This window comes from Amblyomma maculatum, chromosome 11, assembly GCF_055883805.1.
Source record: "Amblyomma maculatum isolate TAMU_Amacu chromosome 11, ASM5588380v1, whole genome shotgun sequence".
NCBI classification, from domain to species: Eukaryota; Metazoa; Arthropoda; class Arachnida; order Ixodida; family Ixodidae; genus Amblyomma; species Amblyomma maculatum.
Genome location: NC_139354.1, coordinates 160,545,496 through 160,573,446, shown reverse-complemented (window position 1 = coordinate 160,573,446; position 27,951 = coordinate 160,545,496). Strand labels below are relative to the sequence as shown.

The 27,951-nt window shown below is 45.9% G+C and overlaps 1 protein-coding gene and 1 long non-coding RNA gene across 10 annotated transcripts in view; one reads left to right on the top strand and one right to left on the bottom strand.

The window, feature by feature from the left end:
- LOC146175293 (uncharacterized) overlaps positions 1-27,951 on the top strand; it is a 30,730-nt gene continuing 2,779 nt past the window's right edge. Inside the window, exons 1-4 of the mRNA XM_084584722.1 lie at positions 1-126; positions 512-615; positions 1,339-1,424; positions 21,238-21,367. Of these exons, the coding sequence (XP_084440848.1) occupies positions 513-615; positions 1,339-1,424; positions 21,238-21,367 (319 nt within the window). The 5' untranslated portion in view covers positions 1-126; position 512. The remainder of the gene's footprint in view (positions 127-511; positions 616-1,338; positions 1,425-21,237; positions 21,368-27,951) is intronic.
- Positions 1,456-27,951, bottom strand: part of LOC146175294 (uncharacterized) — a 28,283-nt gene continuing 1,787 nt past the window's right edge. For 2 of the 9 annotated variants that reach the window (XR_014702187.1, XR_014702194.1), the window contains 2 exons: positions 27,350-27,450; positions 25,779-26,414 (listed from right to left, as the gene is read on the bottom strand). This is a non-coding gene — a long non-coding RNA (uncharacterized LOC146175294). Of the gene's footprint in view, positions 1,472-18,144; positions 18,527-21,635; positions 22,127-23,495; positions 25,701-25,778; positions 26,415-27,329; positions 27,451-27,951 lie in introns of those variants that run through there. The other 7 variants (XR_014702195.1, XR_014702191.1, XR_014702188.1 and 4 more) reach the window with 7 other exon arrangements.

Sequence of the window (27,951 nt, the reverse complement as noted above, 5' to 3'; positions counted from 1 at the left end):
TGTTGTTCTACCATGGTTTGGGCGCGCGCGCAGCGATGGAGGCGGTTGGTTCGTCCCGCGTTGTTTCAGGTCGACCGGACTGGAATGGATTTTGCAACCAATCCCTCTAGTTCCCTTCAGACTTTAGTAAGTACTGCGAATATGCAGCGCAAAGCGGTGTTTCGTACTGGCCTCGCAAACCCCTAGACGATCTTATACTGACGCTCTCCTTGCCATTACAGCTTGTTTTGAAGAGCTTTTCTGCACAAATGCGCTGTTATTTAGTGCTCACAGTTGTTTCTGCGGCATCACGCTGTATTCGCTGACTTCAAGTGAAGGTCCAAAGAAACCATGGACCGTCACTGCGCGCTTGGATGCACCCCCTTGATTGATAACCCGACCTGTGCTTCGATCGGAGACCGGCGGCTCGCAAGAAATAGCTTTCTTGTTCTATTTCAGCTTCGTGTATGTCCCTATTTCTCGCCATACAAGCCCTTTTTCAGCAAGAGCAATTATTCTCATGTCTTTTCAGAATGTGCCGAAATTTTGCTGCACAAGCGACTGTGGAACCTTGCTTCGTCGCAGCTGCTGCTCATGTAATACCCTGCACCATTGATACCTCGTGCTTCACGAAAGGTGGGGAGCGTTTGCTTGAGTTGACCGCTACTATATATGTGTTAGCGAAAACCGGTTGCTCTACAAGGGACCCACAATGTAAAATGAAACTGGCCTTCTTTATAACCCTCCTCCATGGGGTTTTCTCACTGAGCATGAATTTTGCATTAGATCGTCACAGTCAAAGCAATAATTGGCTATTGCCAGCTGATGCGGCGGGTAAGTCTAAGTAATTACTAGCCCAGACCCACACTTTAACATGTAACTTTACCACCAGTTGTATAACCTTTCAGGTGGAGAAGGAACAAAGATGAGCCAGCTTTTTCCCTTGGGATGGTACTGCCCATGTTGCAGGCCTTTCATAGGAAAGAGAAGTGCATGACTTCCCTGAGTGCTTTCCAGTAGCACTTTTTTGGTATAGCTAGTAAGTGCATAGGTGCCATGTGTGGCTCGGCTGTGTGAACTGTCACAAGGAACGGACACTGAGGCACAAAGTTTATTTTATGTATTTTTTTTATCACTGTTTCTTCAGTTTGCACTGCCAAATGCTTTGCAAGCAGGAAATCCACCGCCGACTGTAGGACAAGTTTCCATGCTCATTTCAGTCGTCACCAGTTTGTTAAACTGATACATTTGATCTTTGTATGTCTGCCAAGTAACAGCTATCATAGTCATACTTTTGTGCAGCAGCAGCATCTTTCACCCTTTCCGGGAGTGGGCATTTAACATTCCTATGAATTCCAGGTCCCGTTGGTGTATGTGGTGAAATAAGGATCCCTTGGAGGCGATTTGCAGCTTTTCTACATTATCTTCGTCCCATCTTCACACAGGTAATCCCTGTCACGGTGGCTCATGATTATGGTTCTGGACTGCCGAGCTGAAAGGTGTGAGATCAAATCCTCGCTGTGGCAGCCATTTTTTCATGGAGGTGAAAAGCAACGTTAAAACAGAAGCTTGGGCATGTTGGTAATTCATTGTGTAGAACAGCGCGAAAAACACGACAGGGACGAACGAAGACAACAAGACGAGCGTTGTCTTTCAACTGACAAGTTTATTGCATGCCTGCATCCATATATATGAACACGTTCACACAATAAAAGAAACTAGAACAACTAACCAGACACCGAAAAGTGTAAGAATGCAATCGAACCATGTGTCATCCAGATTTTCACAACGCATCATTTTCTCGTGTTCATAAATCTTACTTCACGTTCCGATAAAGCTATAGACGGGCTGCTGATACAAGTTTCCTTTATCCTGTTGATTTCTTTTGCTTCTAAAATCTCCCGTACTGTCTGGTCATTATGCCGATTGATTATTTTTGCTTCCTGTAGAAACCAGACAGACCAGACAGTACGGGAGATTTTAGAAGCAAAAGAAATCAACAGGATAAAGGAAACTTGTATCAGCAGCCCGTCTATAGCTTTATCGGAACGTGAAGTAAGATTTATGAACACGAGAAAATGATGCGTTGTGAAAATCTGGATGACACATGGTTCGATTGCATTCTTACACTTTTCGGTGTCTGTTTAGTTGTTCTAGTTTCTTTTATTGTGTGAACGTGTTCATATATATGGATGCAGGCATGCAATAAACTTGTCAGTTGAAAGACAGCGCTCGTCTTGTTGTCTTCGTTCGTCCCTGTCGTGTTTTTCGCGCTGTTCTACACAATGAAAAGCAACGTGCCTGTAAATTGTGTGTGGTAACGCATGTTAAATAACCGCAGGTAGTTAAGATTTCCAGGAATCTGCACTACAGCGTCCTTAGTCTCAGTTGATTTTGGACGCTAAACCCTGTAAACTAAACCCTCCACTACTGCGTTTCTCATAGCTAGAATCGCTATCGGACATTACGGCAACTCTAACCAGGCCATCGCATAGTTAATGGTACCATGCCGTTGTAACTCGGTGGTTAGGCAGTGCTGAACTTCTGCACCCAAGGGTGTGGAATCGATCCCAACCACGGTGGCCACTTTCCGATGTAGGCAAAAAAGAAGACGCTCATGTACTGTGCGATGTCTGTGCACGCTAAATGACTCCAGGTGGTCAAAATTTCTTGAGTCTTTCACTATGGCGTCTCTCATAGCCTTAACCGCTTTGGGATGTTAAACCCTCTAAACCAAACCAAGCATACTGAAATGTATACTGAACAAATATTCACGATTATTAAGAAAGCACCACAATTACATTCTTAAGACACGATTGCACTAGTACAGACACATAATTCGGGTTAGTTTTGATTAGGTGGCTGTATTTTTTACGTTTTCTGAGCAGCTGCCTGGTCAGAGGCAGCGCGCTCCCGACTGTGAGCCTACATATATTTGGTGAGGCTACCCAAAAATAATATAAAATAATATGCCTCTGCCCATGCACTGTGAGCCGACAGGTGTGACATCACATTTGCCCTCGGCAATGTCATGGCCCCGAGATCCCGCCGGCCCCACACCTGAAGCTGTTTGACCGGTTACACGCACTGTCGGTTCCCCCACGTCGCACCATGCATAATGCTGCGAAGTGTGGAATGCTGCATACGAGGGAGGTCGAGGGGGACACGTACAGAGGGCGCATATTACGGACGATTGTTTGCGCGCTGGGAGGGAACGATAAATTGTGTGCAGTAACACGAGCAGCACAAAAAAAAAAAATGTCCATCCGTGCGCTTTGTAAATGCCACAGGGGAAAGGAAGAATGAACAGGTGCGACCGCTCACGATGGGGGTGGCTAAGGAAGCATGAGAGGCAGGTAAATGTGTGACGCCATATCCGGTTTTGTCAGAGCTTTCACAGGAGCCCGCTAGGTGCGGTGATTTGAGAAATATTCATTAAAATACTTACTTTCCACTCATTTCTGTTCATAAGTGGCTTATTCTAGTCAGTCCCAATGTGATAGCTACCATCTGCACTGGGAATCTCTGCAGCAATCTTTTTATTCAGTATACCCTTAATAGTGGATAGCTGTGACTGTTATGTGCATATGCATTCCGTACGCTACTGACCCAGCTTTGGTGTGTATACCTGTTGCACTTTTGCTGGGGCAAGGCAGTGCAGTTTTTTTTATATTGTAAGACCGCTTACACTTTATGTTCTCATTCTTATTTGGGCTCAACTGTAGGGGAAGCGGTGCTGAGATGCCGCACGTGGAGAACGCCGCAGAGACCATGTCTGTTGGTAGTCCATACAAGGCATCGTTGACCCATTGAGCCACTTCGCCCAAAGTAGCTCGCTTCAGCCTCCCTGTTGGTGTCTTTGGGTTTTCTTGCAGGAGCCACTCGTTGTAGAATGCACCGATGCGGTCTTTGAATGGCTTGTTCAGCGCCACATCCAGTGGCTGAAGAATAGGTGTCAATCCGCCCGTAATGATGATTAGGTTGCATGCTGCGGGGCTTCAGCAGTGCCCCCGGATGCCTGCACCACACGAGACGAAACCATTTGAGGACCATTTCATCATTAAAAAACCCCTTCTCATTCACCTGCACGATGACTTTTGGCGAGAACTTTCCTTCTTCGGGATCGTTTTCTCTTGAACAAAAGGAATGGCGGCAACTTGTGCCCATCTGCCTTACAGCGTAACATGACCGTGAAACGGTTGTGCGTGTTGCCCGTTTTCAGCAGGCGGACCTGGCGCTCCCCTTTTGCCGACACGGTCTTATTGCTAGGCAAATCAAACCAGACTGGAGTCTGGTCACCATTGCCTATTTGACCAAGCAGGAATGAATGTGTTGTCCGCAGGTCATTCACGTAGCGCAGAAAGACGCTCGGTTTTTCTTCATAGGCTTCAAGCAACCGTTGGCATACGGTCGTTCGTCACCTCAGGCTTAGGCCGTTCCTCTTCATGAAATTGCACATCTTCATGCACATCTCCGCGACAGTAACTGCATCTTTGGAATGAATCCTATAGTGGCTTTAATTGCAAATGCACAAGTAGGTAGCATTTTTAATTTTTTGCAAAATTTTAATAGGTAGAGGAAACATTTTCTTTATTCCGTCTGTAAGGAGCACTTCGAAAAATTATTAGGACATTATTGAAATTTATTTTTTTCTGATCGAAACATCAGTTCAGTCGTTCAGTCGTGTCCGACTCTTCGTGACCCTTTTGACCATGTCACGCCACGCTTTCCGGTCTCTCACTATCTTCCTAACATCACATAACTTCATCTGCAGTGCCTCGAGGATGCCATCTAACCGTTCGCTGCCTACCCCTTCTCCGGCGACCCTCAACCTTTCCCAACATCAAATCTTTCTCCAGCGACTCCTCTCTTCTCATCAGATGACCAAAGTAGCTGATCTTTAACTTTAGAATTTGACCCTCCAATGACCCTTCAGGCTACATTGAGCTAAGGGTATCGCGTATGAAATATGGTATAGCATGCAATGAGGGGTAACTTTCGTCACTTCATGGAGTTCCATAACTTTATTAGCAGGAAATTAATTTTCTGCATTCGAATGATTTTTCATATTTTTGCGAGGTCAAATTGCATTGTATGGCAGACCCGAAAGTGAGCTCCTGCACTTATACGACAGCCTTTGGTAGCCACAATGATAGTGTTCAAGAGTTCACTATACAGTGCACTGACTTTCAAGGAAAATGACTGCATTCCTTAGTTAGTTGGAGGAAGACAAAACTTGACGTTTTTAGAACAAAAGAAAAAGACGATCGAAGACAAAGAAGCTGAAAACGAATTATTTGTACCAACCTATTACCAGGTCATGTTTAGAGACAAACGGTTGAAGGAAATAATCTGCACGAAATAATTAAAAATAAGAGCGCTCCTTAAGGCGGGGGTCCCACTCCGGCAGCGTGAATGTGCCATTTTAGGCAATGTTTGCACGAGCATTCTGCACATTTTTATTTTTTTTTTAAACATTGCAATGTATGCATCATTCAAAAGCTTAATATACGGTCTTTTAAATGATGTACGCTGCTTTAACGTGCCAGCGTTATCAACTGCATTAGAGGTGGTATTGCAGATGACAAATTTGGTAGCGTCGTTGGTATAACCTGCTTCAGATAGGTTTTCTAAAAAACGTACTGCACTTATGGCAGTTTCTTTGGCCTACACATAGAATGGGTATTTATATTGTGCTTAATGGTGTCCAGCTGTTTTAATTTAATCAGTGTTTGATCGGCAGCCTGGCAAAATTTGGCTATTTTGGGCACGAATATCTGCTCTTAATCAAGGCGCACAGCAGGGAAATTTTTACAACTTCGGGCGCACATTATGCTAGTGCAGTGTGCGAAGTTTCAGCAAAATGTATTCGCTAGTTCGTTTTTTTATTGCCTTTTCAGTTTGAAGATTTCTGTAATACTGCCTCGCATCGAATAGCTTGACCAGAAAAACCGCTCACTCTACGGCCTAGGAATTATGCATGGCAAAACTAGAATAGTAGTTCTTATGCCATGTGCTTGTAAATTGCACTTTATAGAATTTTTCCTACACGACGTTCAATCGAGAAGGTCGCCATACTCAACAATGAGAGCCTTGTTTGAGTCTACTTCCTTTTAATATTGTATAACTGTAAAATAAAGTTGAAAGAAGCACAAATCATGGTGATAATTAGTATTTGCACCTGTAATCGCTCATTAAAGGTTTTTTACTTCAGCGCCATCTAGGTAAAAGCAGTAAAACTTCAGTTGTCAGTAGGGGCGCGCGTGACTATGCTCTTTCAAACTGTTTTGAAGCCAGTCGTCTCTCCGCGGTATAACTACTTTTGTGCTGTGAAGCCAAGGTAGGTTGCTCACGAAGATCCTGAACATGGTCACCGCATCGCCCTTTGCACCCCTGCATTGTGTGCGAACAGTGGACGCTCGCCTGCAGTGCTGAGTCGCTAACCTTCACGCCCAATCGCTGAGGGGCTTTGCGCTGTTTTGTGCTTTTCTGAATATACTTTTTGCCCTGTACTTTTTCCCTCACGCATTCATATTTCGCTAGACGCTTCAGGCTGGGATACACGGCTAGCAAAAACCGAACAAAATGCACAGAATCTTCCGGTAAATTTACATCATGTATCTCGGGCGTGCTTTTCGGCTGGCGACAAAAATGAAGACATGCCTTGACAGATTGCAGGTTGCTTGGACGAGGTTCTTCATCCGTGCGTGCGGTTGGTAGCCAGTAGTATTTCTCGCAAAATCTAGACATTATGTGTTTGACAGCGAGTACTACGGATGTCTCCACGTTATGCTGCATGGTGTGCTGGCAAAAGGCTCGCACGTGACATCACGATATGCCAGCTGGCGTACCACGCGAATGATCCACCGTTAGGATGTTATGTGTGCCATGCGACTCTCAAATATTGGTCCAAAAAGGAATAGGACAGTGGACCACAACAAATAGTTTCGGCCAGCGGTATCGAGAGGTTGTCTCTTTCACATCTTCGTTGGTGCATAGTCTGTTCCCTAGAGCTTTCAGTGGCACACGTGCGCCTGTAGCTGTCCTCTCGGAAAGCACCGTTTTGAATATAGCTTCGCAGCCGCTACAAGAGACAACTGCAAAACGGCCAACGTCGCATGCGGAGTACAGATGAAAAAAAATAAAAAATCTAAGGAATTCAACGCTGCTGAATTGAATGTCGAGCGTTAGCTGAAATGAGAATAGACACTGTATTGGTTCAGTGCTTTGCATGCTTATAAACATTGCAAATATGTACTCATAGATAATCAAAAACCAAACGTCATCACCGTAATGAAACGACAATGAAACGTAACCGCCGTTGTACGTCTGTCTAATTGTATTTGGTCACTTACGAAGCTTGTATGGACATCTTCGCAAAGGTGGGACAGTTGACCGCACTACGCTGCGGTGAAAGAGAGAAGTTTCGACTGCAGACAGCGTAACATAAACAAAGTGACGCCGAGAGGGCAGCTGGGCGCATTTCACTTTGACGAGAGAAAAGTGCTTGCCTACATGTAAACCGAATTACCGGATTCCTTCGGCGCACACGCAGTGGCATTAGTGGGGCCAAGTAGGGCTAATGCGCGTGCGCAGCCGCCACTCTCTACTTCTCTGTGCGTCTACGCTATGCTCAAAATAGTAGGCCTCGAAGCCGTAGATTCATGTTTCAAGGCCAGTGGTCTGTTTTATTATTATTATTATTTTGCAATGCACCGTAAACGCTTTCGCAGACATTTAGTGCATGTAGTGGGTTGACGGAATGAAGCGTGTGTCTGTATCGGGCGGTCGTGTTGAACAGAGTACTGATATCCATCGCGGCACACGCACATCGCCGCTGTTATTAGACTCCTGCAATGAAAATATCGGACGTATATATATATATTTTTTTTTGCGAAAAGTTTGCCACAAGGCATAGGACGTACTTATTAGCACAATGACAGCCTCCCTTTACAAGCGCACATGCATGTCATCCCCGATTAGTCATCGCAGTGAAATTGCGAGTTTTTTGGGTGTTTCTTGCGCCTCATTTTGGTTTTGTACCGAAAGAAAAAAATAAATAAACGTCGCGTTTGGTTTTGACTGCGTTTTTGACATAGGACATCGTTTTCTTCGTACCTTCAAACGCAAGTTGTTTTTTAGTAAAGTAAGTAGAAGAGGCTCAGAATTTTTGCCTCCGAATGGCTGAACGTCGATTGACACCACCGAAATGAAATATGCGACGATGTGTAGAGCGGAAATCGCATGGCAGTCTGACTCCGCGTGCAGTTTTGACGTCGAGGTCACCCGCGGCATTTTTCTTTCTTTACTGAAACCATATCCGATAACAAACATGAAAAGCAGCAAAAGTAAATAAAACCAAAGACTAACGCTACTTGTAATCCTTACTGCTTAGCATCAAGGAGCCACGTGGTCTTACTCAAAAAGATTCAGAAATATAAGCGTAGTTGCACAGCTAGCAGTGCGAAAGCAATTCCACCAAAGACTAACGCTACTTGTAATCCTTACTGCTTAGCATCAAGGAGCCACGTGGTCTTACTCAAAAAGATTCAGAAATATAAGCGTAGTTGCACAGCTAGCAGTGCGAAAGCAATTCCAAGCAAACACGCAGAAGACGCGCGGCAAGTTCTATCAAGGCAGCAGTTGTTGCTTCCTTCAGGAGATAGAAGCGTAAGTCTTGTGAAGGCATATTCACAAACTTGGCTGAACCTGTTCAATTCATTTCGAAAAGACTTGATAACAATACCACGTCAATTCGATGTAGACTGCTATATGTCGAGACCTTGCGGTGAAACCCACAGTTGACCGCGTCGAGTTATCGCTATAGCTTCGTTCCCACGTGTAGCGAACATCACCTGTTTTTGCTGTGCACAGATAACAAATGGCAACCACGCCTTGCAGACTACTTTTTTTTAGTGATAGGAAGGCAAATTTCCACCGCTTTGCAATGATAAAATCTGAAATAAATGGGAGAGAATGGAACCATAATGTTCAAAAAACAAAATGGTTTGAAACAGCATCGCCACAGAAGAAACTGCATAAATATTCAGGACGTCTGCCATTTTCATGGTTTCGACAAATTGCTTCAAGGGTCTATCAACTTGCATCTTGAACGTTCACGAGCATGCTTCAGCCGACTGATTGGAAAGTCATTCTAAGGAGTTCTTATGTGGACAAAAAAGCGGGAGGATAAGGGTTAGGTGCAGCTAGTGGCAGTGAACCAGCTCTGCCATTGTTCAACGCTAATCCTGCTGAAACGCTGCATGGCATACTGAGACAACAAAACATGAGGGTGAGGTCAACGAATTGCCACCATGATTGATCTCATGATAGAGGAAGAGAGGGACAGGGACTGGTCATTTTGGGCAAGGGCTAAAAATATACAGGCACGAGGGACAGGCAAAGCACTTTGTCCCATGTCTCTCGACCATCCCTGCCTCTTTTTTGCGCTTTCTCAAAATGAGCAAACTCCACCAACTAGCCCAAGAAACAGCATTGCAGAGACAGTGTGCCTAAAGTTCACAACCACTTTGTGTAAGCCTACAAAAGCTAGTAAATTCAGACTAGATTGACCAAGATTGACCACAATAATCTGGGCATGCACTGGGAAAATGTTTTGTCTAACATGAAAATGAACACATTCTGATGCCTGTGCTGCTTACCATTCTAGTCACGTTTTTTTCTCTCAGTGTAGCGATTGAAGAAAGTATTAAGGCATACCACTTCCCCAAAGTACATCCAAAATTGCGTTATGTTGGGGGTAAAGTGGCTTGGGGTGAAGGAGGAGGAGGAGGAAAAACATTTATTATATAAACTTACTTTTCTTTCTGAGTGGAGCCCTCAGTCGAGGGCTCCATGTGCCGCCTCAATCCTGCAGGCCCGCCAGAACAGCTGTCGCTGGTCTTGCGGGTTGTTGCGAATAAAATGGTCTGAGAAAGAATACAAATCGGTCCATAAGCCCATGGGCCACGGCAATCTTTTCGGCCCGCTTGATTAGCCGGCGTTGTTCGGCCAGCTCCGTGCGGGACAAGGCATCTTCCCAAGATGAGAGGGTGGGGTGAGATACAGGTGGAATGCCGCCGGGTGGCTTTGGGCAGGCCGAAACAGAATGGTATAGTGTAGGTCGGTGTTGTTGGCAGGTGGGACATTTATCTGGGTAGCGGGTGGGGAAGAACAAATGTTTGTGGTACAAATTTGTATACGTGTGAGTCTGCAGTTGTCGCCACGCCACAGCTTTGGCCTTGGTGAGTGTTGGGTGCGGCGGTGGCAGAGTTCTTCTTTGTGTACGGTAATATAGTGTAATGTGGGTGTAAGACTCTGGAACTGTGCTGGCGTCCTCTGTGTCTACTTCCCCCTCCGCTTCCGTCGACAGCGCCCGGAAGGTTGCTGCTCGGGCGAGCGCGTGTGCACTCTCGTTGCCAGGAAGGGAGGAGTGACCAGGAGTCCAAACAATTTTAACAATGGGAAAGGTATCATAGTTTATAGGTGAGAGCACGCGTGAAGCCTCGAAAGATAATGTATTCTTCGCGAAGGCGCGACACACAGCTTGTGAATCTGCGATTATTGTGTATGTCGGACTGGTGGGATGTTTGTAACATGTGTCCATGTGGTGTATGAAGGTGAGTGCTACCGCTATGGCAGTCTCCTCAGCCGTCGTGCTCGAGTTCCTGCCACGAACGGAGCCCGTAATCTTGAGTCGTTGGCGTCCGTAACAGCTAGTGCCATAGCGTCTGTGCCCGATGGATATCTCGGCGCGTCGACATATAAAACAGTTTGGACACCTCTGTACTGGCGCAGGAGTGCCTTGACTCTAGCGGTCCTACGACCAGTGTGGAGTGCAGGGTCCATATTCTTTGGGACTGGCGCAACCCTGATCTTAGCTGCCAGTTTGGGCGAGATGGCATGGTACCTCTGTTGCAGCGGTGTTGTCGGCTCCGGGTAGCCTAGTATACGGAGAACAGTCCGGCCCACTCTAGTGTCTCGAAGGCGCGTGAGTTGGCCATTCCTTTGGGCTTCTATCAGCTCTTCTGCGGTGTTGTGGAGGCCAAGCTGAAGCAGGCGATGCGTCGAGGTGTACGGGGGACGTCCGAGGGCTGTCTTTGCTGCCGATCGTAGAAAGATGTTCAGATGATGAGTTCAGTTCGATTGAACTTGTGATAAGGGGCGTGAAACGTCATACAGCTGATTAATAGTGCCTGCACAATTCGCATGGTATCCCTTTCCTTGAGCCCCCCACGTCTGTTGGAAATACGGCGGATCAAGTGCGCCACCTGCGCGAATTGCTTCTTCAGCAGCTGTATAGTGTAGGTCGCTCTGCCGTTGCTCTGCAGATACAGGCCCAGTACCCTTAGTCGATCCACTCTAGGGATGGGAATTCCTTCGAGATGCAAGTCGATTTCCCGGTCGACTACTTGGGTCCTCGCTCGTGCATGAATCACAATCACTGGAATACATAAGCCCCGACTCCAAACACACACGCGTCATGCACTGCCGCGCCAACGTCGTCGCACGCGTCAGCCAAAGCCGGTCTGCGCATGCGCGCAGCGCGACGCATGCATCGCGAGCGCTGATGCTGCGATCTGTCCCTTCCAGATATCTGGCGCATGACGCGCGCGCGCTACACGCGTCAGAAACTAGCCAGGGTTTTACAACAATAGGAAAGGACCGCGCGGCTGTCCCCTACTCTTTTCTTTTCGTCCTGAAGTCCACTTCGCTCCCCCTGCTTCTTTTCTTCACAGAATGGTTTTCTTCACGGTTTTCAAATTTTCTCAGTCCGCGCGAGAGGGTGAGCGAGCCAGCACCACGAACATACAGGTGCATTCCCCTTTTGTGACGCCTGCCGTGACACCGGCGGTGGCATCGCGTGGAAAGTGCTTTGGGGTACCCGCTTTATTTACGGCAGTTACGAGGGTTTACCTACAGAGGGAATGTGAGGATTGGCAGCCATGTTTGTCAGTTCTTCGATTTTCCGTACCGTTTCCTCGGGCTGTTTTTCTCTTTTTTTTTCATCAATGATGAAACAAACAGTCTGCCTTCACACATTCATGGGGACAATGTTTGCAAACAGTGTAGGTTCGCCAGTATGGAGCGATCCCCCCCCCCCCCCCCCCCTTCTTCCCCCATCTTCATTGGAACCGCTGATGAACCAAGAATATCTTATCGTACGATCCCCAGACGTAAAAAGAATTCCAGGGCTGGTAAATTTATGAAATCATTGTCAAGAAACACGTGCTAGTTGCAAAGCGGCACATATTGGGATAACTGCTCATGATGTCGCACTTTCTGGTCGTCTTATTGCTCAGAATATATTTATTTATTTTATTTACGTTACCCCTCAGGGAGGCATTACATATATTTTGCATATATTTCAGAAAAATCATGTTGTGCTCATGCTCTCGACTGCTGCTAGTATGGCAGTCCGCTTTCTCAACGTACCTTATAGCTAAAAATGTCGCAACAAGAGCGCGGGGGGGGGGGGGGGGGGGGGGGGGGGGGGGGCACGCAGCGGCGAATGGTGGCAGTAGCGCACGCTGCCCTGGCTGCGGAGCTGGTTACGAGAGACAACGCAGACGGCGACGCGAAACGCACGAACGGGCGCCAAAGAGCTGTGCTCTAAAACAAAACAAAAAAGAAGCTGTTCAGCACGCCAAATGGCAGCGCGAGGAAGTACATGTCCGGACAAATTCTAGGGGCAGTAAGTAACCGAAGTGACGTCTTGAATTTTTCTTTTGTTGCACATACAATGACAGAAATGAATCCTTTGACTCCAATGAATGCCTCAGTGGCAGCCAGTTATGCATTTTACCGTGGTTAGTGCGGGTGATTGCCGTTCTATGCTTGTTATGAAAGCAGGTGATGCTGGTAGTGAATAAATAAATAAGTAAATAAATATGTAGAAAGTACACTGGATTCTCAATGCAGCAAAGACGTACCTCTAACCAATGAAGAGGACAGAGGAGATTCAAAGGGGAAGGAGCGGTCTAACGCACTTGCGAAACTAACCAGCTTCTACTGGCGACGTTGCCTCATAACTGCCTGCTACCCTCCCCTCTCCGCTTCATTTCCCCAAAAATTTAGCCTGAATGCATTGCGGCAGCTGCGTGGTGCTTACCCTCTTGGTAGGTATTTCACACCCATTTCGCAATGCCGATTCTCTTCTCTAAGGTAAAATGAAATTGGCCATCACCCTTTTCTCAGCTCTCACTACGTTACCAACACCAGTTTCTATGGTTAGAAAAGCCCGAACTAAAAAAAAAGAAAGTTATTACTGTGGATTGAAACCGACTTTATTGCAATTTTATTATTTGCAATAACGTTTGATAAAAGCAGTTCTGCGCCAGAGAGCTCGCAAGAATATTGTGACTCCTACTATAATTGCTATAACTTCAACAGTGATAACAGCTCAAAAGATGGGTATCAAAGGAAAGACAACACAGGTGTCGGTTTCAGCCAGAGTTCATAATGAAATCACCAAAGATGGATACTTCATCTCACAAAAATGTTTATAGTACTGTGAAAGGCCGGGGCACCATGGACCAAGCGAAGCGCACTTGGACACTTGCGCGCCAACGAGGCTAGCGCGTTTTTCTTTTTTTTTTTTTTTTTTTTGCACTTTGTAAATAATGTACAAAGCTCCCCCTGCACTTTCTTGCCATTGCTCCTCTCTGCACTTCCCCTCGTTATCCTCTCCCCATCATTTTGCTTTCCCGCCGGCTGCAGCTCGGGTGCCAGATTTTAGATAGCAGTTGAAGCGGCCCGCAGCACTCTTTTTCTTCCTTTTCTTTGAATAACCACTACCCACACCACCTATAATAGGCAATTGTGCTCCCACTGTCGCCCTTGTCGATTCATTCGAGGGGTGCACAATTATCTATTACAGTGCGCATTTGAATGGGCCAGGGAGCCCCTGCCTTTCGCAGGGGTGTAAATCTGTTGTGAGTCAAAGTATAGTATACAAGGGCCACATAATTATTTTCCATCATATTGCACCTTTCCATTTTTGGTATATCCACTTCAGCTATCGTGAATGTATGTCGACAATGTATCATCAGCTTGCTCAAGCTTCCTATCAAGAACAGTGAACAACAACAAAACGAGGTGATCAACATACTTTTCATTTACCTTGCACACATATGTCGTCGCCGAATCGAACGGCGGCGGTGTGCGTCGCCGCTCAAGTTCAGCCATGGTAAGGCAAGCTAGCACTCCGCAGTCCTGCTATCAGCTGTAGCCAAGCTATGAATAGGTGAACGCTTCCCTGTGCACGGCGGGGGGGAAGAATGGGGCTTTGAAAACCCATCCTCCAACAAAAGAAAGCTTCTCTACAAAGCAGAGGTTGGGTCGCTCGGCCAACTGGGAGCAAGGCCGGTAGGCACATTCGCAGTCCTGAATCAGTGGCGTAGCCTGGTGGCAGAATTTGAACTAATACCAAGATGGCCACCATGGGACCCCCGCCTTAAGGCCAACACCATCGTGGCACCACAGTGTGCCACTGCGAAATTTTGATTGCGTCATGAAGGGAGCACACAAGTTTTTTGAGCAGCAAAAAAAAAAAATACAGCAAGCGGTCAAGTGGAAATTTGGGCGAACTGGAAAGCATTCAAAGTCATGTTTCTGAGTACTTATGAGTAGATAAGGGACAGAAAGAGCACATACGAACAGGACAGTTAGTCTTCAGTTGATGTTTATCGGAAAAAACATGGAGCCTTCTCAAAGTACTGAACTAGTATGCACTATTGTTTACTTACTGCTGATTTAGATTCCGTGAGGGGAAACAATATAGTATCAGCCATGTTCTATATGTAATGTCAGAAAAGGCGCTTACATGTCTCTCTTGTGAAATTTTCATAAACTCACTTACTGAATTCTCAAAATACTGTGCTCACATGAAGTCAATCGGAGACGCCTATTCTGCTGAGCTGCATGTGCATTTGGCATTAAGGTGTGGGACGAATAGCACTGTTCTGTGTCCTGCTGCAGTAGTAGCTTTGCGAATGTTTTTAATAGTTGATTCTGGCTTGAACGACACGTAAGATTTTGAAATAATGAGTGCGAAATAATTTCAAAGCAATGCAACATTACTTTTCTGGTAATCTCAATTCTTACGCTTGTGAAATAAGGTTTCATCTTTTTAGCGATCTCTTCGAATGATCTATTCTAGAGCTCATGGTGATGATACATTCCTTCTGTTATGCACCATAAGGGTGGTTTCTTGCCAACCATTGCAATAGCAGACGTTCTTGGCATAAAATAAAGATGTCATGTCAGCACAAGTAACATGCATACTTCTCTGCTGGTATCCATGTAAAGTTGTCGCTGGCTCTTGTGCCAAACTTGATGAGGAGATTGGGAGCCACCGGTCAAGCCACAAAACATGGAACCGACACTACAGGCATGAGAAATTGACGAGCAGTGTCAGAGAAGAAAGGTGTTTTTACGAAAGTCTCACTTGTCCGAAGTGCATACTAATTTGTGCACAAGAATGCAACGGGGATTGGCAAGAAAGTGCTTCTCCATGCCGGGCGCAACTCCACCTGCCAGTGTCGATGGCAGCCTGCCCACTGGCATGCATGCGCTCGCTTGCTAGATGCAGACTTCTTACATGTCGAACAAAATGCAATGAAACTAGACATTTTTGTAAAATATGTTTGCAGGCGCCGAAGGCATATAATCCATCAATAACTGCAAAGTGCGCACTTTGGCACGTATGATGTTTTAGGATGGGGACCAGAGGAGAAGTGGCTTGTCCACAGCAGCCCAACCACTGCCAATGTCAGGGACAGCCTGCCCGCCTGCTTGCAACAAGCCATATTGCAAACAAAGCAGTGAAAGGACACTTTTTTTCAAGTACTGTTTTTAAGCACAAAAGGCATTGCAGGGATCAATTATCCCAAAGCGCGTGCTTAGTTTGGCTTGTTGCCAGAAATTTTGCTTGGCCTGCTTATAATGACGCAGCTGTTTGGCGAAAGAACTTTGTTTGTCACTGTTGTGTTGCTGCCGTATGACTCTGCCTTAAATGCTCTCAAAAGTATACTTTCTGCTAGGTGATGTGATGGACATTCTGCTCTTGATGGTTCGGAAATATGTTAGCGGCAGTCAGTACTTTGGACCACTAAAGCCCTCCACTACCAGTGCCTCTTTCTTTCTTCTTTTACTCCCACTTTCTTCCTCTTCCTTACTGCTCGGTTAAGGTGTCCGTGCAGAATTGTGACAGATACTGCACCTTTTCTTTCCTGTAAACCGATTTGAAACGCCGCTGATGCCTGCTGCACTGCATCTGCTTGTATTCTGTGTGGTGCGGCATTCGAGGAAGCGCCAAATGAAAGGCACCACACGGATGTCTGGATCGGACGCCCGGCGAGGTCAGCTTCATTTGTGTGAATTGCTTGATGATGTCATCCGCTATGACCAGACGGGACATCATGACCGGATGTGAAGCCATGATGTCACATCCGGTCATGGTGTCACCAGGTGATGTCAGTCTCGCGAAGAAGTGATACTTCTTGCAGATGCACGCACATGCTGCAAAGTCATGAGCCTTAATAAAAATCAAGTAGCTGTTAAATATTCAGTAGTAGATTACAGAACCACGGCTGCTCAATGGAGGCCTGTCGCGTCGCCCAGAAGAGCCGTATTGCGCCTAGTTCTCATCGCCACAGCTGCGGCGCCACCGCTCCGGGACGAGTCCGGGCGGAGAACTGCGTGCAGCGGCCGTGGCTGTGCTTTCGTTTCGGCGTCCGCGTCGTCGGCGCTTGCTCAGTTTAAGATTATGAGCGGCGTTTCACACATTATGTGATGCTATGTGCAAGTTTGCTATTGATAAGGTGATAGCGGCAAGTCATCATCACTAGGCTTTTCCAAGTCATTCGTGGTCTTCCGTTTACAACGAGAACGAGGCAGTCGTGTGCTTCGCTGAGTGCGCACCCATTTAGTTGCGTTTCAACCACTGTAATAACGTATTAGATATTGCAATCTTGAAATCGGGACATGGTTTGGGGCCATTTGTTCCAGCATGCACCTTTCTGGAAACTTACAATTCAGGACGTAGCGTCCAACATTATTGTTCAGCCTGTTCCTCCGTTTTCAATGGAAATAATATTCAAGTGGGTACCACCACCAAAACATACTAGCTGACACAAACTGTTGCAAAAGAAACAACACAAGACGGCCAGTTCAACGACACGCCCGCAGGCTCAGGCAATTTTTTTCTCGTTTGATTATGAAGCCGCGTGATGCACAGAAGACACGCAAGCTTATTTTACACGCGAAGAACTTTTCTCGAAAAAGGTTTATGTGCAAGCGTGATTTTTTCCACTGTCTGATTGATGTTGCCTGTCCAGTTGATCAGCAGTGGTCGCATTAGTTTGGTTAAGTCCTTAGTGTGACTGCGGTCTTCTCTCTCGCAAATCAACTCCGGAAATTGCACAAAATAGGGAAGAAGGGATGAAATTAACATGTTGCATAGCTTGCTGCTTCTTATGACCTGCGGGCAGATCACCTTGCTAACAAAGGTGTATGGTGATTTTCAGATACCTTAGGCGTCCATCATCGAGAATTTTGACAAGTCCAGAGTTTTGCAGGAATCACAAGACACAAAGTTAATAAATGGATGGGGACTAATAAAATAAAATTATTGACACTCTAAAGTAAACACTAGAAGTTATTTAAACTTTGGTAATATATAAATAATGAAAACACTGGCAGGCACTGAAAACAGAATAAATAAAAATGTTTCACGAGATTCTGTAAAACTATTCATACTTTCTCTTCAAATGGACGTGCAAGGTAACCAGCCAAGAATGCAATCGGTGCTAACTCTATGTCAGCTGCTGGTTCACACCACACACGAATGAATCCAAGCTGACTCGAAAACTCTCTCGCAGCAGACGTGATATGGCAGTTGGCAAGGTACGACTTTCATAATCACGAATGCCAAGTTTTATAGCTGCCTATTGTTGATAGGTGCATTTGCAGACTGATGCTTGCAAGATGCCAACCTGCACAAAATATGGCAAAATGTGTATAACATTAGTCGATATATATTTTTTTTCGCTAGTGGTACCTTCAGTATTTTCTCCGAGGTGAAAACTGCAGCCCTTGCGTCAACTTTGTCGTTCCCGCCTTTGAATTGCCTTAGGCTGCTAAAAAGCGATGCTATAGACCCGCTTTCAGAGCCTGCTTTAGGGCGTATCGGAAGCTGAAAATAAGATTCGGTTAAATTCAATGCACTAGTAAGGCATACAGAAGACATTGTTGTAAGATACTTGATGTGATCAAGAAGGTACTTTATTTGCGCCACTGTGGATCTGGTTGTCATGATTGTTGCTTCGTACGTTTGTTTGGTTAGCCTTTGCTTCGACGTGCCTCTTTGGACCTGAATGTCTTCGATGTGGCTCCTCTTGGTGTCTCCATGGCTTCACTTATGCGATGTTGGGCAAAGCATACCATTTTGATATCATCGTCATAAAAGTGATCGTGGCGCAGCTATCTTGAAACACACATGCTTCAGGATGACACGGGGGGTTGTCCAGGAGGAAATGAAGTGTAGCTATAACAAGTGGGGAAAATAAAGCTATTGACCAGCGCACATTAAGTTTTTCAAAGTTGTTTGGCTCAACATGAGCCCGCGTGAGTAACTTAACTTGTAATGTGGGCAGTTCGGGAACACGGAGGGGACAGCTGAAGGAAGCAGGATCTTCAGTTTTATGTTCTTCCTGTAATCGTCATCTGTGAAGTATAGTGAGTATACCAGCGACTTGTCACTCGGCTCCCACCGGCTTCCTTTTCCATCCTAACCCTCCCGAGATATGTTTTTCAGCCATGCTGCTCGACGTTGTGAATCGCACGGGAACTCATGGTAACCGATCTTTTCTGCTTTCGTGGTGCACAGCGGCATCCAGCAGTTGCCTAGCACAGTGCTGCATATGCTTAGGACGCTGTTATGCTGAGTAGTCAAAACGATAACACGCGCCAACCCAGCCAGTGCGCTCCTTCCGCGTCGTCTGCTCGTCCGTGCCGGCGGCGCCTTGTCCTGGAGTGGTGGCGCCCTCGCGGAGAATGACGGTGGAAACTGTAACTTCTCCCAATACGCGCTTCCCCAGCCATTGAGGCACGACGCGACGGGCCGCACCAAGTGCGCCTCCATTGAGCGGCCGTGACAGAACTGAGCTCAACCAGCCTGTTTTGTGCAGCTGAGCCAGTCCATAGTGTAGGCCTGCCTCCAGTGCTTTCAAGCAACAATTTATAATGGACTAGCTGGTACAGCCCTTGTTGACAGCCTAAGCGGTTTGCTTCTGTCTAGTACGACTTCCTGCAAATTTCGTAGTCCAAAGCTTTGGAGGATTGGGAACACAAAGTTATTCTGTTTTTGATATAAAGAGAAAAAACTTTATTTGCCAGCGATTTAGATGGTTTTTGCGCTCTTGCACTCTTGCCGAGGTCCGGGCGAGAACAGCTTCCCAGTGTCCAGCGAGGGAGTGGTACTAGATCTGCCGGAGGCAGATCCTTTGTGCAGTCCCAGATTATATGGTCTAAGGTGGCAGGCTCGCCGCATAGTTGGGAGTACAAATTTACTATGTCAGGGAAATATTTTGGCATACGTCCAGGGGGGTTCGGCTGCGACCGCGTTTGCCGCCGGCACGTGATAGTCTGTTCTCGGCTGAGCGAAGCGTGCGGAGGAGGCAGGCTCGCCCTGAGCTCCTTGTAATAAGTGGTAATGTTCAGATACGTATCCATTGACTCACCCCGTCGGGCAGCCACGTCCGAGATCCCTTCACCAGCTCAGCTGACAAAACCTCGAGCATACTGATGAGCGGCCTCGTTCTCTGGGACGCGGGACCCATACAAGATCCACTACGTTCCTATGTTTTGGCAATGCGCTAAGAATTTTGAATGCAGTGGCGGAGATACGACCCCTGGTGAAGTTGTGAAGGGTCGTTTTGGAATCACTGAGAATGGTGCTGGTTCCGTTTGAAACAATTGCTGGGGCTATTGCGGCCTCTTCTGCCTCTTCTATCCGGCCCGTGACCACCGTAGCTGCTGCTCTGCAGGAGATGCTCACAGCGAAAGCCTCCTTTTCTGTAATGTTGTATTTTGCCGCATCAACATACGCGGCACTATCATCCCCTTGATACCTTTTGCCTAACGTCTTCGCCCTGGCCTTCCTCCGACTTTCGTGGCGATCCGCTTGCATGTTCTTGGGGAGTGGTTTGACCTGAATGCGTTCACACATCTCTGCCGGCAAAATCACCTGGCTTGAAGGGTCCCCCCCCCCTTATACCTAAGCCTCTCAGGATACACAGCCTCGCCTCAGTATGCAAGAGCCGCTGCCCTTGCGATGTGAATTGTGCCTCTATGAGCTCTTCGAGGGTGTCGTGGACCCCTAGTGAAGTCTCGCGCGATGGACATGTTTGTGGGGAGACTTAGAGCTACTTTGTAGGCTTGCCTTATCAGGCAATTCAATTTTTCACTATTGGCCTTTGTGAGGTCCAGGTAGGGGGTGGCATACACGAGCCGACTGAGGACAAAAGCCTGAACGAGCCGACATGCGTCGCGCTCTCCTATACCTTCTCGCCTAGTCGCCATGCACTTAATCAGTCGTATGGTCTGTTGGATCGAGGTTGACAACCATTCCAGCGTTACCTTGTTTCACCTGTTGGATTGTATAAACATCGCAAGCATCCATATCGTTTCCATCTCCAGTATTTCGTTTCCCTGGATTTCTAGCTGTATCTTGTTCGGCTTTGTTTTGCAAGCCCTTCCATTATTATGGATGACCAACAATTCAGACTTCTGAGGGGAGCATTCCTGTCCTGCCCACGGGCGTGGGCTGTTTTTGAGAGATTGTGGATGCCGAATGAGGCACACCAAGAGACTAGGAAGCAGATCCCTTAGGCTGCATACTTTTGATGGAGCCTGTACATATTTAGAAAGTGGTCAAGGACAAAGAACAAGAAATGGGCAAGGAGGTGCTTTATCTATTCATCCCTGCGTCTCTGCAACCTGCACAGCCAAATCATATTCATGTTTTCCTGCATTGTACCTTGCAAGCAGCAACAAATTTTCTACACTGTATTTATTTATTGCTAATTAATTATCTTCTGCTTCGGCATTAGACACTGCATGTCTTTGCCAAGCTAGAGCTGCTAGCATTGTATCTTCCTTTTGCAGCAGCATCCGTCACATCTTACCCTTTTTGGGGTGGGCATTTGTTTGATTTGTCTGTTTTTAGTGCTCTCTCTCTCTTTGGTGCATTTGCAGATGCCAGGATTTCTCAGGGGTGCGGGCAGCTTTCCCTCATCGTCACTATTCTATCTACACCTCGTTAACAGTGGACAGCTACGGCCAGCAACACCAAATGGTACTGCACAGGCTAGTGGCTTGGTATTCGGTGCGTATACCTTACTGCTTTTATAAAGTATGGTAGATATTATGCCCCTGCAGTTTAAAAAAAAAAATGGAAGGCACCTAAGCTCCGCCTTTCAAGGTATGATGCGATGATGTTTAAACCTGTCATCTGCGGCTTCTTTTGCAGTTCCTTGTTTATGTACGTGCAGTCTCTGCTCTTGTGGTTACAGCCCTTAAAGGTATACTGAATAAACAAATTGTCGCCGAGATTTCAAACGCAGATGGTAGCTATCGCATTGGGACTGACCAAAACAATCCACTTAATGAACAAAAATGAGCGGAAAGTATTTTATTGAATATTTCTGAAATCGCTGCGCCTAGCGGGCTGCTGTGAAAGCTCTGACAAAACCGAATATCACGTCACAACTACCCCCATCGCGGCCGGTCGCACTTGTTCATTTTTCCTTTCCCCCGTGGCATTCACAATGCGCAGGGACGGGCTCTCTTTTGCTGCTCGTATTTTTGCACACAATTCATCGTTTCCTCTCACCGCGCAAACAATTCTCCGCAATATGCGTCCTCCGTATGTGTCCCCCACCTCCCTCGTGTGCAGCATTCCACACTTCGCAGCATTGTGCACAGTGCGACGCGAGGGAACCAACACTGCGTGTAGCCGGTCATTCAACTTCAGGTGCGGGGGCGGCGGCGAGATCGCAGGGCCATGACGTTGTTGAGGGTAGTTGTGACGTCGCACCTGCCGGCTCACAGTCAGGAGCGCGCTGCCTTTGATCCGGCGGCCGCTCTGAAAACGTCAAAAATACAGCCATCCGCTTAAAACTAACCCGAATTATGTGTTTGTACTATACTCCATTTCATACATCAAGTGCGACACTGCCAAAGCTATAGCTCTTGTTTGCGCTCTCCGCATTCGTGATGAAAAATAGTGCCTGCTCTTGACGAGAGGAAATACTATTTGTCTGCAAGCCTAATACATCTTACATTTGCCATCAACTTCATAAAGAGCACCTTTTTTCGGGAGAAAGGATCGAATTCGGTGAATTTGTATGTTTTTATGTCGTTTTCGTTCGTGTCGCGCTTTCAAAGCCCCACAACCTTGCCAGCTGTGCCACTAGATGGCGCAGGCTGTGCCCTCCGCGCTGCGCATCTCTTTTTGATTCTTCAGTGCGCATTTTTTCTTTAAGATCCGCACTGCGAAGATGTCTAGGCATGTGAAGCAAGTTATTGCAAACGTGTATGCTCGGAATAGAGCCTGTTTCTGCAGGAACCACTCGGCCACAAAACGAGCGCGTAGTGATACGCCTTTTTTTCCTTGCGGACTACTTGCATAGCTTTCGCTGCGTTGCACCTGATGTATGAAACAGAGTAATCGTGTCCTAAGAATGCAGTTGTGGTGCTTTCTGAATATTCTTGGATATTTGTTCAGTATACCTGTAATTTGAGCCCGTACTATCCCGCACATTCTTACCAGCATACAGCCCTAATCCATCATGTCAATATTTGCCAGCCCTCTCTCTTTACTTGGGAGGCTCCTGGTTATGACTTGTGATCACTGCCCTAAATCTTATGATAAATGGCCTCTTTTCGCACAGGAATGATTTTGGCAAAATCAACACCAAGAAACTTGCAGCAGCTTCGTAATCACCAGCATCATTGCTTAAGCAGCCGGCAAAGGCCAATTCAAACAAAAGCGAAAGTGAATCAAAAAGAAAAAAACTAAAAATGTGTGCGACTTGCTCCCCACAACACTGAAACTTTGAATGTGCTCTTTGACAAACGACAGTCAGTCACTGCAGTGGCTTCCCTGTGATACCTCAGCGCATAGGAGCAAAGCACAGAAAATATTTGGTATGAATTTAATATGGTTAAACTGAATTTGTAACTTGGTTTAATGCGAAGGGCCATGCTCCTTGCTCCATCTTAAACCTGACTGTCGATGTGGTCAATATCACTGATATGGTCAGTGTTAATGAAGCTAGCTTTTAAAATTTTTTACGTTGTGGACAGCATCGGTTTGATACTTACGTTTGAGTAAATAGCATTTCATGGGACCTTTAAAGGGACACTGCAGCACCTTCTGCAAAAATTGGGCTTTCAGCAGAAACCCACAGATTGAAATTAGGCAGAAGAAAGCAGAAATAGCCTTTTTTCAGCAGAAATATGCAGCCCGTGCGACGGGGCTCACCGCGGATTGCGCTGCCGCCTGTGATTACAAACGATGCAGCACTTCTGTTGTGGGGAGCATAAGTTTGGCATAAAAACTTGCTTTGGTTAGAGTAAGACATTTTTTAAAAAATTTGTGTCATTGATGTAAAAAAAATGGACCCAAGGCTTGGTGTACCATATCCTGTTTTGAGTGCCAGTCATCGAACGAAGAGTTTTATAGAAAGGGTGAAGCAGTAAACAGCTGCCACCATTGTCCATATCCTGAGTGCTTCCATACCTTGGTGGTCATCTTTATTTGCGCTGCAGTTGTGTGGAAGCAAAGTAACCAACTTGCCCAAAAGCTAGTTTCAGCTGCCACCAGACAAATCAACAATAAGCGAAGCGCGGTTGCCGAGCTCTGCAATGCACTGGCAATTGTGCTGGAGATCAAGTCAAATGCACGCAGGATGCTGCTCGAGTCATAGGAAATTTAGCAGACCTAGAGAACCTTTCCCTCTTATCCTACTCTCACAATACACATTCAGTGAATTGAGGGCTGACGTACGTTGAATGCCGAGCTGCAGCTCCTCTGCACCCATACCTTCATGAGAAAACAGTGTTATGAAATGTGTTTTCTTACAAGAGCCTCGTCGTTTTCATTTATATCGTAATTTGCATCCCCAAACAAGACTGGACTGTGTAAAATGACGAGGCAGCATGGGTGCAAAGCAAAAAAAGCATCAAAGGAAACCTAGCTCTGTATGCTCCTTACCTGAATGCGCCTATACCGAGCTGAGCGGTACACTCCTTATCTTCTAATAATGCTCCCGTAAAGGGTTCCACAAACATATCAGGCATGTGACGTGCTAAAAAGGATCTCGCAAAGCCTTCACAACCTAGCTGCGACACAGCAGTGGGCTCTTAATTATCTGCTAGTTCACAAAAATCATCAGTGCGTGCTGCTGATGAGTTTTCCATGTTTAGCACAGAAGCCGTTGCGCGGAGCTTTTGCGCACAAAAAAAGAACTGCGAATACAACCATGCGCCGATGCTGTCTGCCCGTCCCATCACGAGATTGCACTCCATGAACGGATCGCAATCAACGCTAAACGGGATGATTCACATACAGATGACACCTGAATAGTCAGAAAGTAATAGAACTACGAAATACGAGCCTTGCCTCCCTTTTTTTCCTTTAATAGCCGTGGTTCTAGGCAATGGTGACTGTCCTGAATCTTGTGTGCAAGGAAATCGAAGGAACCGCGTCATGGTTCAGCCGTGCCTTTTTCTCACAGCCCTATAGAAATCGCATTAGGAACAAACTGCATGTAGTCACAGTCACGAAAATGCTTTGAGTAGAAGTGTTTCCTTTGGTCGGCTGAAATTTATCTTTCTTCTCAGCAATGCCGCATTGCGCCGCGAGCTTTTAACACAATGGAAGATTACATCGCCGGGTCCACAGCTTAGTGCAAAACATATCAACACTGAGTTGACATGTTTTGTATGTCCGCAACGCACGCAAGACGAGGAGTAGCGCACGGCAAAAGCCACCTCCGTTGGCTCTGAAAGCCCCCAGCTCCTCACATATATTATGTTAAGGCTACCCAAAAAAAAAAATATAAAATAATGTGCCTCTGCCCGTGCCACTACCCAGCTCCTCACAGTGACGTCACGACGAACGAAGAAGCGAGGTTTCTCTCCGCTTTCCTCCTTTGTAGCAGTCACGCGGTTCGCGAGAAATTTGAATTGCGCGCTTTCTGTCGGCGATTGTGCAGGTGTTTTATGCATAATCGAAAAAATAACTTCAGACACATGATCAAAAAATTACTTCAAAAATCTACAGTATTGGCACATTTGAAAACCGCTGCAGTCTTTTTTTAAGGGGACAGGGTAGGCCCTATTTCTCCCAATCATTTTAACTTATGTTTGTGACCTTTTTTCTCGTGGTCTGCTTGGGGTTAGAGCCCCACAAACCAACCAACCAACCATTCATATTGGTATCATTTTTATCAGCAATCTGAGGTAGTCATACTGAACTAGGATTATTTTCTGAAGGTTGGATTTTTTGTTTCCATTTTTTTTTACTAGGGCTACCAAATTTTAACACCCAAAATCTGCTAAGTAGCCTTTAAATCAAAATTCCACCCATGAACGTTGATAATTCAAGTTCAGTAAACAGTTGTAAATTTGTATCCTCCTAGCTCCTGTAGTTTCTGAAAAACAAAAAAAATAAAAAATGGGTCAAATGCAGCAAAATTTTTTGTTTTCAGATAATTGCTTTTGAAGTTAAAGAAAAATATTTATTGCAATATAGCCTTGTATAATTGCATGCTGACATTTTTTTTTTTTTTTAATAGCCACCAGCCTGTCAGTCACCTACATTATCAATACTTCCTTTCTGTGCTAGCTGCCTTGCCCTCCAAACTTACTTAGTGACTAGTTGCGTAGCCTTCTCCAGGAAGTATAGTCGTCGTCAGTTAGCTTTGCATAAACAATGGACCGTGAACCACCCTGGAGAAATTCTAAATGACCTCAAATGTCAGCTAAAGCCATGTCGCTCAGTATTTTTCATTTAGATGTCTAGAACCGGTGCGCTGAGAACCTTTTTACACATTGCTGGGAGAACATGCAAGCAACTTATCAACTTATTGTGCAGCTTCTTCAGCGAGATGTGAATCCTCACCACATGCTTTACACGAACAGCTTTCGGCCGCAGCATACGAGAGAAGGTTAACGTCAATCAGGCCATTGCCACGGTAAAAAAAAATTGCCTTTATGGTCTCCATGCGTTCCGCCTAGCTTGAAAACTTCATGGAGGGTGACCGCGGAGATTCGGTGTCATTGCTGATCGATGCCGGTTGCCATGGGAGCAATGTCTTCTAATCCACTTCTTTGTCTTAGTCATTGGAAACACGCAAAATGTCCAGCTTCGAAATAAAAAAATGTCGCTAAATAAGAAACACCGTGAGCGAAAAACTGCAAGTCGTAATCCAGCTGCGTCTAAATATTTGTTTGGGTAAGCAAAATATGCTAGCTAGCTTTTCACTCTTGTCAGATGAGTTACAACCATTCCGCTAAACTTGAACAAAACAGGCGCTGAAAAAATATTATTTTTCAGCTTAGGAGAGGCATATCTCAAGCAGGTGTGAAAGGGGGATGGGGCTTGTTGCCGCCTAGGTTCCAAAAAAGGCAGATCTCGGAGTAAATATTTTGCGCTCGCATAATGAAAGACTGGACTATGTATAGGATGGAGTAGGGATTTTAAATTGCACAAAAAATAAAACATCAATTATTTTTTTTCCAGAAATTTTGCCTACTCTGTTCCCTTAAAGGGGACACTGACAGCTCGATCACATTTTTTATGTTACCAAAATCTAATCTTATGCCATTGCCTGTGCTTGTTGTTGCCTGTATGACAGCAAAAGACTTTAGTGGCGAAATATTTCAATTTCGAAGTTGAAAGGGATTTTTTTCCCACTGCTGTGGTTCAAACTCAATTTTCCTCTGACACTATAAGAAAAAAGCGATGTAAGCACGGATTCTGTGATTGCTGGTGGACGGTAAGTAGAAATTGAAGCTTCGTTTACACCAGCCCAAATGACTCCTGTTCCCAACTCGACAATGAAGCTGTCGCAGTGAATGGTGGTTCGCACTCCACCAACCTCAGCCCTATAGAGCCTGTGAAGCTTTTAGGCCTGAGGTGGCTAAAAATGTCTGCATGTTGACGAAGGACCACTCTCTGCAGAAGCAAAGCCACGGAGCCAATGATGGGTCGATATTGGTAAGCCATACTCATGGGTGAACCATGCATGTGGCAGAAGAAAAGGAGAAAACACAAGGCCTGCTTTCTGCAATTTCTTACATTTCCTTCACTGTTGTCACTGAGCTGCCCTTCATCAAATGCTTCCTTGGGTAAATGTTTACATCCGAATTGGCTTGCTGGAAGTCTTCAGTGTCATTGCTCTGCAGAGTACATGTGAACATTGTGAACTGATGCATCAAAACAGCTCTGTGTATAGTGCGAATTGTGCATACTGAAATGACACAACAGTAAACATTGAGAAATTAAAACACTCTTTGATACCTCTGGCAAATCCAATGCTTACTAAAGATTCAGTACATCGGTGTCGTAGTCCTATAACAAGCCAAAATAGTCAGCAAGCTAAAGGCAATTATTTAACGGCCGTGGGAGCAACTTCAGCACTTGGAAAAAAAAAAAAAAAATTCTGCAGCACTAGTACCTTTAGCACTAGCACAAGCTGTTGTATAAGGTATGCTGCTGGGGTAGTTGGTGGTGGTTATCAAACGTTATGGTATCACAGCGCTGGCAGACAAGGACAAAGGACTAGGGACACACAACTGCGCTGTTGCACGATGGGGCGAGGAGCACCGCACATCAGCTCTCCGTGTAGGCTTAGGTGACTGGAGCTAACAGAGGGGGGCCACATTTGACAGCATGCCAGC